Source organism: Chiloscyllium punctatum, chromosome 45 (assembly GCF_047496795.1).
Source record: "Chiloscyllium punctatum isolate Juve2018m chromosome 45, sChiPun1.3, whole genome shotgun sequence".
Taxonomy (NCBI): Eukaryota; Metazoa; Chordata; class Chondrichthyes; order Orectolobiformes; family Hemiscylliidae; genus Chiloscyllium; species Chiloscyllium punctatum.
The window spans coordinates 11,529,273-11,542,622 of NC_092783.1; the positions used below are offsets into that span (position 1 = coordinate 11,529,273).

Sequence of the window (13,350 nt, forward strand, 5' to 3'; positions counted from 1 at the left end):
TGGAATGATGCATTCATCAAGTGAGAGATCACTAAATATTCTGAATGACAGAATATTGCATTATAATGTACTTGGATCGTCCTGAACCTTCGAGAAGATGTGGAATTGTTTTAAAGCCACCATTTAAAAGTACTCTGATTCTGTGAGAATTTGAATGGAGAGAGACTGTGAGCAGCCCAGGAGATTGTCACCTCAAATCCACAAGGGACGGTAATAGTTTGACCATCTAAAGTCAGATTACTGACCTTCCCTTGGGAGATCTTGAAGCAGTTGAATCTGTGGACTGCTGGACTCTCATCAGAAACAATTTAGAGAAATTGTCTTTCCTTTTCCCATTGTCATTCTGAAAGACGTGTTGTGAGGAGAATCTTTCAAATGCCAAACTATCAACACATTAAACACCATGCTAATGGCAGGAGTGTGATGGAATACTCCCCACTTGCCTGGATGGGTGCAGCACCAAAAGCACTCAAGAAGCTTGGCACCATCCATGAACAAGCAGGCTGCTTGATTGGCACCTCATTCATAAATACTCACTCTGTCCATTCACTGATGCTCAGTAGCAGCAGTGTGTGCCACAACTGTGTACCACCCATTTCTTCCTCTGTCTTCTGTTTCTCCCACCATTCTATTGTCTTGTACTAGTTTAGCTTTCCTTGGTTATGAGACCCTCTGAGGTGCCTGTCCCTCTGCCAATCAATCCCAATAGCACGAGCAATATTTCCAATGAGGACATTAGTGCCAGTCCTGCTAAGATGTAACCCATCTATCTTGTACAGGACCCATCTTCCCTGAGCTGGTCCCAGTGCCTCAGAAATCTGATGCCCTCCTTCCTACAAGAGTTCTCTGTCTGCACTATCAGTCAATCGTTTCTCCTGTCTGTAAACTCCCCAGCTCGGGGCACTCGGAGTAAGCTTGATATCACTGCCTTGCAGCTCCTGATTTTTAATCTCCTTCTTCGATCCCTGAAATGTTGTTTTAGGACCTCATCGCCTTCCCTCCGCAGCGTTTGGTATTGACATGGACCGCAACCCTCTTGCTGCTCATTCCTCCTCCAGAATAATGTCCCATGGCTGCTCGAGTTACAGAAGAGGCAGGGTAAGCAATTAGGGAGGAAAATTTTGGCCTTCCTTTCAAGGAAATTTGAGTGTAGGAATCACAATGTCTTGCAGTGGTTGTACAGAGCTTTTGGAGAACACACCTGGAGTACAGTAAACAGTTTTGGCACTTTATTTAAGGAAGGATGTGTTTATCATAGAGGGAGTGCAGTGGAGATTCAGCAAATTAATATTGGGAATGGTGGGACTGTCTCAGGGTTTAAGGAAACTGTGCCTGTATTCCTCAGTTTCAAAACTGAAAGGTGATCTCATTGAAACTTTGAACATTTCTTACAGAGCATGATAGGGTGGATGGAGACAGGATGTTTGCCTGGCGAGAGACTCTAAAATCAAAGTATACTGCCTCATGATGAGGGGCAGGTCATTTCAGACTGAGATGAGAAAGAATTTTTTCACTCAGGGTAGTGAATCTCTGGCATTCTCTAGCCCAGAGTAATTTGGAGGATCTTTGAGCAGGTTCTAAACAGAAATCGACAGGTTTCTGGGGACTTGTGATGCTGGTGATATGGAGATACTGGGGAAAGTGGCATCAATGTGATGATTAGCCATCATCCAGAATGATGAAACAGGCACAACAGGGTTAGCTGAATGGCCAATTCCTGTTGCTGTGTTTCTGCTAACTTAGACATGAAACTCTACTATTTATGAGGTCAACCCGGTGATGTCACAATGTTCTTGCTCAGGGAGTGACCAAGATTTGGAGTGTCAAGCTGTGTAAACAATTACCTTGAATTTGCAATGTCTTCCACAGACAGAAAAGACTTAACACCATGAACAATTTCACAAGCTTTATTTGAACAGTTCCAAATGAAAGTCCAGGTTTACTAATATGACTATTCATTCGTTAGCTGTAACCCAACTAAGTACAACAACGTGTTCTGTGACTGATTACTATTTGCATGCAGTGATTTGATTAATATATCTTCCTCATGAGCCACATGTTAGTGTCAAAGGGACTTTCTTGACCTTGTTAATTAATTTGGTGAACATAATATAAATATGGACCCAAAGTGGTCACATGTGGGGAGTCTGAGATTAAACCGGTTAAGACATTAAAGGGTATGGGGAGTGAGGGGGGAGTGGCATATTGGGAAGAGGTTATTGAATTTGGCCAAAGCCCCAAATCTCATTCCAAACTGGCCTCCAGGAGGATACCCTGGAAATTCAGGGCACCTCGTCCACTCCATGTGTTTCCCTCAATGAGTTTGACCCAGATTTGGTCACCACTTTCGAGGGTCAGTATCACTGGCATAGATCCTGTTTGGGCTTCCCCTGTGCTCAGGATAGTGTGAATGTAACTCAGGTCTTCTTCATTTTTTACCAGGCGCACCTCAGAGGTTGGCCCCCCGAGCAGCGAGTAGGTGAAAAGGTAGGTCCCAGCTAAAGGGGCAGTGAAGACCCCAGTTGCAGAGTTGTAGGCAGAACCTTTGTTCACGATAACCGCATCATAGACCAGGCGCCTTTCTCCACTTGGGTTCACGCCATCGGATACTTTGGCATGGAAAATGATGCGCGGCACATCTGGAAATAAAAGTTTTGCTGGAGTGAGACCAGGAAGAATGCAACCTCCAATTACAACAACAACAGCCTGCATTCACTTCACACCTGTAATGGCGTTAACCATTTAAAGGTTCTTCACTCAAGAAAAACAAACCTGAACCTGGAGCACATCAGGGGCATCTCAGGAGCAGGTGAGAAGAAGCTCAGTCAAAGAAGTTGGTTTTTACAGGCACGTCTAAGAGGAAGACACACAGAGAGAGGAGGGGACGGATAGTGAGATTTAGGTAGGTGTTTCTGTAGTTCAAGGCCTAAGGCAGCTGAAGGCATAGCCTCCAATGGTAGAGCAAAGGGAACCCCGGGGACGCATGAGAGGCTGAAATTGGAGCAGTGCAAAGATCCGAGAAGGTTGTAGGGACTGGAGGAGTTTACAGAGATGAGGAGGGATGTAGGGGGCTGGAGGATCTGGTGGAGATAGGGCAACCTTTTATTCAGTCATGGGACATGGTGCCAATCAAGTGGGCTGCTCTGACCTGAATAGTGCCAAGCCTCGTTATTGTTGTTGGAGCTGCATCTAACTGGCAAGTGTGGAGTATTCCATCACACTCCTAACTGGTGCCTTGCAAATGATGGACAGGCTTGGGGAGTCAGGAAGTGAGTTACCTATTGCAAAAACCCCAAACCCTCGTCATTTCAGTATTTATATGGCTAGTTACTGGTCAAAGGCAAACCCCAAAATGTAAATTGTGGGGGTGTTCAGTGATGTCAATGCTGTTGAATCTCAGAAAAGAGACCGTTGGATTCTCACCTTTTAGAGATGGCCAATGCCTGGGGTTTGTGTGGCTCAATGTTTTTAGTTTTAATATCTCATGATGTACCAGGCAGTAGTGGCACCCTCTTGTTATAAGCCTCTGAGATATGGACAGGCAAAACCTCAAAACATGGTGAGGTTCCTCAATGGCAGCATCTCCAAATCCAGGGGCAGAAAAGATGGTCCAAGAGCAGACATCACTGCCCAATCAACATGGCCACAACCAAGGAGCTGATCACTCAAAACCAGTCCCATTGAGTGAAATGCCAACCAAACCAGATTCCATAAGCAGCGTCTAACTGAGAAATCGATCTGGACCCAGAGATTCCCAGGAGCACAGGGGAAGACCTTTATAGATGGCATCCACACCACCTTGAGGAGGGCAAGCATCCCCAGTGATTGGTGAAGTCGTGGCCAAAATGGCCTGTGACCGAAATGGAGAAACTTCATTCAGGAAGGTGCTGAACAAGATGAACCTTCGAAAGGTCACACTGAGTATATTCTCACTTACATTTCTGCAGAGTAGTGACATGCTCTTCCAAATTTGCAATTCTATTGGTCAAGTCATCTATCCCATTCATTTTATCAATTGCATTCTTTGCATCCTGAAAGGTCAACTGAAATAAAATACAAGAAGCCTGATTTCAGTAGAGCTCATATTCAAAAAGCCATGCAGAGATGGAACGAGGTCTCTCAGCAGTACTCCCTCAATATTGGCCCTCAGACAGTGCCATGCTCCCTCAGCACCAGCCCTTGGACAGTGCAGCACTCCCCCAGTGCCTACCCCTCAATACAGCTCTCCCTCAGAACTGACTCTTGGACAGTGCGGCATTCCCTCAGCATCGACCAGCAGACAGAGCAGCACACCCTCAGCACCGACCCTTGGACAGTGCAGCGCTCCCCCAGCACTGACCCTCGGACAGTGCAGCGCTCCCCCAGCACTGACCCTCGGACAGTGCAGCGCTCCCCCAGCACCGACTCTCGGACAGTGCAGCACACCCTCAGCACCAATCCTCGGACAGTGCAGTGCGCCCCCAGCACCGACCCTCGGACAGTGCAGCGCTCCCCCAGCACCGACCCTCGGACAGTGCAGCACATCCTCAGCATCAATCCTCGGACAGTGCAGCGCTCCCTCAGCACCAATCCTCAGACAGTGCAGCGCTCCCCCAGCACCGACCCTCGGACAGTGCAGCGCTCCCCCAGCACCAATCCTCAGACAATGCAGCGCTCCCCCAGCACCGACCCTCGGACAGTGCAGCACATCCTCAGCATCAATCCTCGGACAGTGCAGCACATCCTCAGCACCAATCCTCAGACAGTGCAGCGCTCCCTCAGCACCAATCCTCAGACAGTGCAGCGCTCCCTCAGCACCAATGCTCAGACAGTGCAGCGCTCCCTCAGCACCGACTCTCAGACAGTGCAGCGCTCCCCCAGTACCGGCCCTCGGACAGTGCAGCACTCCCTCAGCACCGACTCTCGGAGAGTGCAGCGCTCCCTCAGCACCAATCCTCGGACAGTGCAGCGTTCCCTCAGCACTGACCCTCGGACAGTGCAGCACTCCCTCAGCACCGACTCTCGGAGAGTGCAGCGTTCCCTCAGCACTGACCCTCGGACAGTGCAGCGTTCCCTCAGCACTGACCCTCGGACAGTGCAGCACTCCCTCAGCACTGGGTCTTGGACAGTGAAATGCTCCCTCAGCACCGACTCTCGGAGAGTGCAGCGCTCCCTCAGCACCGACTCTCGGAGAGTGCAGCGCTCCCTCAGCACCGACTCTCGGAGAGTGCAGCGCTCCCTCAGCACCGACTCTCGGAGAGTGCAGCGCTCCCTCAGCACCAATCCTCGGACAGTGCAGCGCTCCCTCAGCACTGACCTTTGGACAGTTGCAGCGCTCCTCCAGCACTGACCCTTGGACAGTGCAGCACTTCCCCAGCACTGACTTTCAGACAGTGCAGCGCTCCCTCAGCACTGATTCTCAGACAGTGCAGTCCTCCCACAACACCAGCCCTCGGACAGTGCAGCGCTCCCTCAGCACTGACTCTCAGACAGTGCAGCGCTCCCTCAGCACTGATTCTCGGTCAGTGCAGCGCTCCCTCAGCACTGACCCTCAGACAGTGCAGCGCTCCCTCAGCACTGACCCTCAGACAGTGCAGCGCTCCCTCAGCACTGACTCTCAGACAGTGCAGCGCTCCCTCAGCACTGACCCTCAGACAGTGCAGCGCTGGGTTTGGAAAGATAAAGATTGTCACAACATTGAAAGTGAATTTCACAATTAATTATGAAACAATTCACAATCTACAATTCAATAATTTAAATGAGTTGTCAATTGAAATGACAATTTAAATGTTCCTAGCAGCAGAGCTTACGAATAAAATGTTCCTATTATCTTTGTTCGGAAGCAGAGCTTGAGAGAAACAGATTAGCCCTCGTCACTGGGGATGGGATGGGAATCGGGGCTGAAATCATTCTGGCGTAACTATCATGGCACTGCATTCTGGGGACACCCTCATAGCTTGCCTCTGTTAAATTCACACACAATAATGGGGGAGGGCATTGGGTTTCTGCTTGGCTTTGTCTCCTGGCCTTGCCGGATGTGCGGAGGGAGGAATTGGAGAGATGGAGACATGTGGGTATATGCAGCTCAATGTCATTCTACTCAACATCCACCCAGCCCCTTTCTTACACACTCACTCACTCATTCACACATTCCCTCAGCTTACCTCAATCACTGCATCACTCGCTGACCCTCAGTCACTCACTCATTCACTCACTCACTGGCACTCATTCACTCACCCCACTCCCCCACTGACCCTCACGCATTCATTCACTTACCCACACTTACTCTCTTATTCATTGTCACTCACTCACACAGACTCACTAACTCAAACACTCACTCTCATTCTCACTCACTCACCCACACTCTCAGTTACCCACCACTCACTCACTCACCACACCACCCTCCTTCTCTCCCTCCCTCATTCACTCACTCACTGACCCTCACTCACCCACCCTCCCTCCCTCAGTCTTTCACCCACACTCACTCAGTCACTGTTCCCTTCACTCAGCTGTGCTCTGGTATAGACCATTTGGAGCAGTGGGGACACCATGTAAAGGACACACATGACCTTCCTGTCATCAGGTTTAACCCTCAAGCTATTCCATCCTGTATGATCCTTGTACCTCATCCCAATGCCCAGACCATCCTGTCTCAACTCAGTGTGACCACACACCTTTACCTCCAGCAGCCTGACCTTCTGTCTCCTCTCCCAACCCCACAGGTCTCCTGTTCCTACGGCCCAGTCACCTCTCCGTTCACTCGCCCAGGTAAATCCAGGAGCAACCATCAAGACAGAGATTGCCACTGAGTACAGCCAGGGGAGTTCTTGCCCCAAGTCTTCTCAGCCTTCTGAGCAATGGCTCAGCTAAAATGGGGAAGAACCCTGGACGGACCACAATACAACCTATGGAATCCCTGGTGGACAGACCCAAATTACAACATTGACCGCCCAGTGCATGAAGACGCAGCTTCAGTCCCAAGCTGAGCCGACAGATATCACACAAGCTTGCAGGGAACATAAAGACTGACACAAAGGGTTTCTATAGGTACGTGAAGAGAAAGAAGTTAGTGAAGACAGATGTAGATTCCCTGCAAATAGAAATGGGAGAAATGTACAACCGGGGACAAAGAAATGGCTGACCAACTGAATATATACTTTGCTTCTTTTTTCATAAAAGAGAAGACAAATCAGATACCAGAAACCTTGGAGAATGCAAGATTTAGTGAGAGGGAAGAATGGAGGGAGATCAATATTAGTCAAGAAATGGTGCTGGGAAAATTGATGGGATTGAAGGTAGATAAATCCCCAGGGCTTGGTAATCGACATCCCAGAGTATTTAAGGAAGTGGCTCTAAAAATAGTGAATGCATTGGTGGTCACCTTCCAGGATTCTACAGACTCTGGAAGAGTTCCTGCAGAATGGAGGTTAGCTAATGTTAGTCAAAAAGTGTGGTGCTGGAAAAACACAGCCAGTCAGACAGCATCCGAGGAGCAGGAGAGTTGACGTTTTGAGCATAAGCTCTTCATCAGAAATGCCTCACTCACTGACACTCACTCACTCATTCACTGAGCCTCCCTCAGGCACCACATCACTCATTGATGTTCATTCACTGACTCGCTGACCTTCACTCACTCATTGCAGGTGGGTTTAAGCTCAAGGCAGACTCAGGGTGTAGCAAAAAGGAAGGATAACTTAGGATATCTTATGATTTCCAATATCTCTAATAATGATAAGAAAGTTAGCATTAAGGCACTTTACCCGAATGCTCATAATATTCATCACAAGTAGATGAATTAATGACACAAATCATTGTGAATGATTGTGATATGGTAGGCATCACAGAGATGTGGTTGCAGGGGGTTCAGGGCTGTTATGGACCAGGACAGACCCCTCAAAACATTTCAAGAAGATAGGCCAGACCCTAACTTTTTGTTTTAAGCAGGTATAAAGTGGATATTCCAGGAGAGAATCAGCTGGTCAAATCACTTTGTTTAAAACAAAACAGAATTTATTGACAAGATTACTGAATGAAACACAAACAACAGAAAACAGAATACCTAATAACTTAACCTCTCTGAAAACCCAACAGACTACTCCAACTTAATGATGCTGTTCCAAATACTTGCTACAAACCCCATAAACACCCATGACAGAAAAGGTAAAATCAAACACAGGGTCTTGCAGGAGAGAAGGCAAAGAGAGAGAGAGAGAGAGTATCAGTCTCAGCCTGTTTCTGGGTCCTGCAGATTTTCCATTACTGCTAAAGACAAAACAAACCAGTGGAAAGCTGAGCTGGGAGAACTGGACACTACCCTTTCATTGCACAAGTTTTCTTGAAACCTGAAAGCCTCTGCCTGAGGCATTATTTGTTAGCAATTATCAGATTGGCCCAAATACTCTTCAACCCCCAGACTTTTTGAAATGTATGTCATTTATGACCTCTTTGGAGAAAGAAAGCCAAGGACAGCATAACCTTGCTAAAGGAGCAGCTTTGCCACAGGGTGAATGGGATCAAAGGATCAAAGGAGAAAGCAGGATTAGGATATTGAGTTAGACGATCAGCCATTATCGTGATGAATGGTGGAATTGGCTTGAAGGCCAAATGGCCGCTTCCTGCCCCAATCTTCTATGTTTCTGTGTTACAATGGGGGAGCTCAGCAATCGGTTTGGAGCAGAGACTTACCTCAGATGCCCAGCTACAGTTCTGGGAGGAAACTGAATGGCAGCTGAAGTGACAGAGAATTGAAAACAGCCAGATTACCTGAAACAAGCACAGCAAATAATTCACAGAGTCAAACAAAGTTCAGCAAAAAAAGTGTAGCAATCTGATAACGACTATATCGAGTTTTCACCACATCTCTGTCTTACACAGCATCATCCATTCATCTGACAGTTAGTGCTAATTCCAATCCTGGATTAGTGGTGCTGGAAGAGCACAGCAGTTCAGGCAGCATCCAACGAGCAGCGAAATCAACGTTTCGGGCAAAAGCCCTTCATCAGGAATCACCCTTCTTACTGATCTTGCCTCAGCACTGACCCTCTGACAATGTAGCACTCCCTCGCTACTGACACTCTGTGCAGCGCTCCCTCCACACTGACCCTCCGACTGTGTGCAGTGCTCCCTCAGCACTGACCCTCTGACTGTGTGCATTGCTCCCTCAGCGCTGACCCTCTGACTGTGTGCAGTGCTCCCTCAGCACTGACCCTCTGACTGTGTGCAGCTCTCCCTCAGCGCTGACCCTCTGAATGTGTGCAGTGCTCCCTCAGCACTGACCCTCTGACTGTGCGGCACTCCCTCCGCACTGACCCTCCGACTGTGTGCATCACTCCCTCAGCACTGACCCTCTGACTGTGTGCATCGCTCCCTCAGCACTGACCCTCTGACTGTGTGCATCGCTCCCTCAGCGCTGACCCTCTGACTGTGTGCATCGCTCCCTCAGCGCTGACCCTCTGACTGTGTGCATCGCTCCCTCAGCGCTGACCCTCTGACTGTGTGCATCGCTCCCTCAGCGCTGACCCTCTGACTGTGTGCATCGCTCCCTCAGCGCTGACCCTCTGACTGTGTGCAGTGCTCCCTCAGCGCTGACCCTCTGACTGTGTGCAGCTCTCCCTCAGCACTGACCCTCTGACTGTGTGCAGTGCTCCCTCAGCACGGACCCTCTGACTATGTGCATCGCTCCCTCAGCGCTGACCCTCTGACTGTGTGCATCGCTCCCTCAGCGCTGACCCTCTGACTGTGTGCATCGCTCCCTCAGCGCTGACCCTCTGACTGTGTGCAGTGCTCCCTCAGCACTGACCCTCTGACTGTGTGCAGCTCTCCCTCAGCACTGACCCTCTGACTGTGTGCATCGCTCCCTCAGCACTGACCCTCTGACTGTGTGCAGTGCTCCCTCAGCACTGACCCTCTGACTGTGTGCATCGCTCCCTCAGTGCTGACCCTCTGACTGTGTGCAGCGCTCCCTCAGCACTGACCCTCTGACTGTGCGGCACTCCCTCAGCACTGACCCTCCGACTGTGTGCAGCACTCCCTCAGCGCTGACCCTCTGACTGTGTGCAGCGCTCCCTCAGCGCTGACCCTCTGACTGTGCGGCACTCCCTTGCTACTGACACTCTGTGCAGCGCTCCCTCAGCACTGACCCTCCGACTGTGTGCAGCGCTCCCTCAGCACTGACCCTCTGACTGTGTGCAGCGCTCCCTCAGCACTGACCCTCTGACTGTGTGCAGCACTCCCTCAGCACTGACCCTCTGACTGTGTGCAGTTCTCCCTCAGCACTGACCCTCTGACTGTGTGCAGTGCTCCCTCAGCACTGACCCTCTGACTGTGTGCAGTGCTCCCTCAGCACTGACCCTCTGACTGTGTGCAGTGCTCCCTCAGCACTGACCCTCTGACTGTGTGCAGTGCTCCCTCAGCACTGACCCTCCGATTGTGTGCAGCGCTCCCTCAGCGCTGACCCTCTGACTGTGTGCAGCGCTCCCTCAGCACTGACCCTCCGACTGTGTGCAGCGCTCCCTCAGCACTGACCTCTGACTGTGTGCAGCGCTCCCTCAGCGCTGACCCTCTGACTGTGTGCATCGCTCCCTCAGCACTGACCCTCTGACTGTGTGCAGCGCTCCCTCAGCGCTGACCCTCTGACTGTGTGCAGCGCTCCCTCAGCACTGACCCTCTGACTGTGTGCAGCGCTCCCTCAGCACTGACCCTCTGACTGTGTGCAGCGCTCCCTCAGCGCTGACCCTCTGACTGTGTGCAGCGCTCCCTCAGCACTGACCCTCTGATTGTGCAGTACTCCCTCAGTACTGATCCACCAACGGTGCAACAATCCATCAGTACTGCAGTCTTTCCAAGTATGCTGTTGACATTACAGAATTTCTCAAACTCATGCACTATATGGAATTCCAGAGTAACACTAATTTTAAACTTCATTCAGACCACTGCATTCTGAACGACCCAATCTCATCCTTGCAACATTTTCATTTAGCAACTGAATCCACAGTATTTCTTAAGTTCTTCCCTGAGATGACATTAAACAGCCACATCCACCCAGACAGAAACTAAGACAGCATTAAACTGAACGGAGCACCCAACATCAGCTGACTGACTGGGAATGATAATCCCACCTGTACAACCTTGAGTCTGGACAGGCCTGCACTCTATCATCTCGGTCTTTAGAGGGAGTTTGGGAAGAACAGGAGGGGGAACCACATTGACTTCGTATTCAGGGATGACCATTGCACTGTGCTTGTTTGATGAGTACACTGCAGGGGTAGGTTTAATAATCCTGTGCTGTTTCTGTCCTGGAAATGTTTGATGGATACCGTGGAGAGAGTGATTTTCTCCGTAACAAGCACAAATTGGCTGCAGGATTTCCTGTCATAACAGTGACCACACTTTGCAGCAAGGGTCCTCAGTGGCTGTGCCCCTCTCCAGAATCTGCGTCAGAGATCCGGCTGTGCTTGAAACTCTATTGAGGCAGTAACCTCAGCTTAACCCCTGGCCTTTGAACTGGCTTGAAGATCTGAGGCCCATTGGTAACCTTAGGTCTGATAACCTTCAACAACTCGACACAATACATGGGGTCAAAGGGCCTGGTGGAGGGGTGGGAGCACAGGTGAGGAGAGGAAAAAGAGGAAAGCTCCTAGTCCTCAGAGCTAATATTGACCGTTCCCCTCACCAGAGCTGAAAGTGTTCAATCATCAGCATTGATTGTGCGGGCTAGGCTTGTGTTCCTTGCCTCAGACCCACATGTAGAGTCACTGGATTCAGGTCTGGGTCCTTCTCCTCAGAAGGTTGATATTGGCCTTGCCCAGGGAGCCATGCAGATTTACTGGAACAACCCTGGGGCTGAAAGCATTACAATTCCGATGACAGTTTGCACAGACTGAGCTCGTACTCCCTTGGAGTGTTTGGGGCGGGGTGGGGTGGAGGAAGGGTGGGGATGAATCTGAGCTAGCAGATTAGGATTAATAAAAGCTCTTTAGGTGTGACTGAAACCATTTCCTTGAATTTCTAAAACTAATACGCCCACTGTTCTGAGATTCTAACAGTATATCACTACCGCAGCACTGACCTTCTCACAGTGAAGCACTCCCTCAGCACTGACCTTCTGACAGCGCAGTACTCCCTCAGCAACAACACACTGACAGTGCAGTACTCCCTGAGCACCAATCCTCTGACAGCACTGATCCTCTGACAGTGCAGTACTCCCTCAGTAACAACCCTCTGACAGTGCAGCACTCCCTCAGCACTAGCCCTCTGACAGCGCAGTACTCCCTCAGCACCGACCCTCTGACAGCGCAGTACTCCCTCAGCACCAACCCTCTGACAGTGCAGTACTCCCTCAGCACTGACCCTCTGACAGTGCAGTACTCCCTCAGCACTGACCCTCTGACAGTGCGGTACTCCCTCAGCACCGACCCTCTGACAGTGCAGCACTCCCTCAGCACTAGCCCTCTGACAGTGCAGTACTCCCTCAGCACTGACCCTCTGACAGTGCAGTACTCCCTCAGCACTGACCCTCTGACAGTGCGGTACTCCCTCAGCACCTACCGTCTGACAGTGCAGTACTCCCTCAGCACCGACCCTCTGACAGCGCAGTACTCCCTCAGCACCAACCCTCTGACAGTGCAGTACTCCCTCAGCACCGACCCTCTGACAGCGCAGTACTCCCTCAGCACCAACCCTCTGACAGTGCAGTACTCCCTCAGCACTGACCCTCTGACAGTGCAGTACTCCCTCAGCACCTACCGTCTGACAGTGCAGCACTCCCTCAGCATTAACCCTCTGTCAGTGCAACAATCCCTCAGTACTGCAGTCTTTCCAAGTACACTGTTGACATTACAGAATTTCTCAAACTCCTGCATTGTATGAAATTCTAGAGTAATACTAATTTTAACATTCATTCAGGCCACTGCACTCTGAAAGTCCCAATGTCATCCTTACAACATTTTCATTTAGCGACTGAATCCACAGCATTTCCTAAGTTCTTCACTGAAATGATACTAAACAGCCACATCCACCCAGACAGAAACTAAACTGAACATATTGTCATATTGAAATGGAAGCAAACATATACTTTCATGATGTTGTTAATTTTTCTTTCACCGGTCCTCGGTCCCGTGTCTGAGTTGCTCTCCCCTCACGTCTCTCTGGGTACAGGGTATTCTCTCTGTGTTGTTTTTAATATCGTTAGGAGTTAGAAAACAGGATATTGGAACAATGGGAGAGGAAGCAGTGACATGTCCTTGGACAAACAAGATTAATGTGAGGATGTGGGCTCACATCCAGACAGATCTGCTGGTGGGATTTGAATAGCATTAAGAAAATATGGGGTGAAATATTGTGAGTTATTGTTTCATTCATGTCCTTTAGGGA

General features: G+C 49.9%; 1 protein-coding gene across 1 annotated transcript; it reads right to left on the minus strand.

Annotated features, from left to right (window-relative positions):
* Window positions 1–1,891: 1,891 nt before the first annotated feature.
* On the minus strand, window positions 1,892–13,159 carry LOC140467154 (complement C1q-like protein 4). The gene is made up of 4 exons (XM_072563256.1): window positions 13,052–13,159; window positions 8,665–8,742; window positions 3,938–4,043; window positions 1,892–2,639 (listed from the first exon to the last, which is right to left on the minus strand). The coding sequence occupies exons 1-4, from the start codon at window positions 13,055–13,057 to the stop codon at window positions 2,245–2,247; spliced, it is 585 nt and encodes a 194-aa protein (XP_072419357.1). The 5' UTR covers window positions 13,058–13,159; the 3' UTR covers window positions 1,892–2,244.
* Window positions 13,160–13,350: the final 191 nt, after the last annotated feature.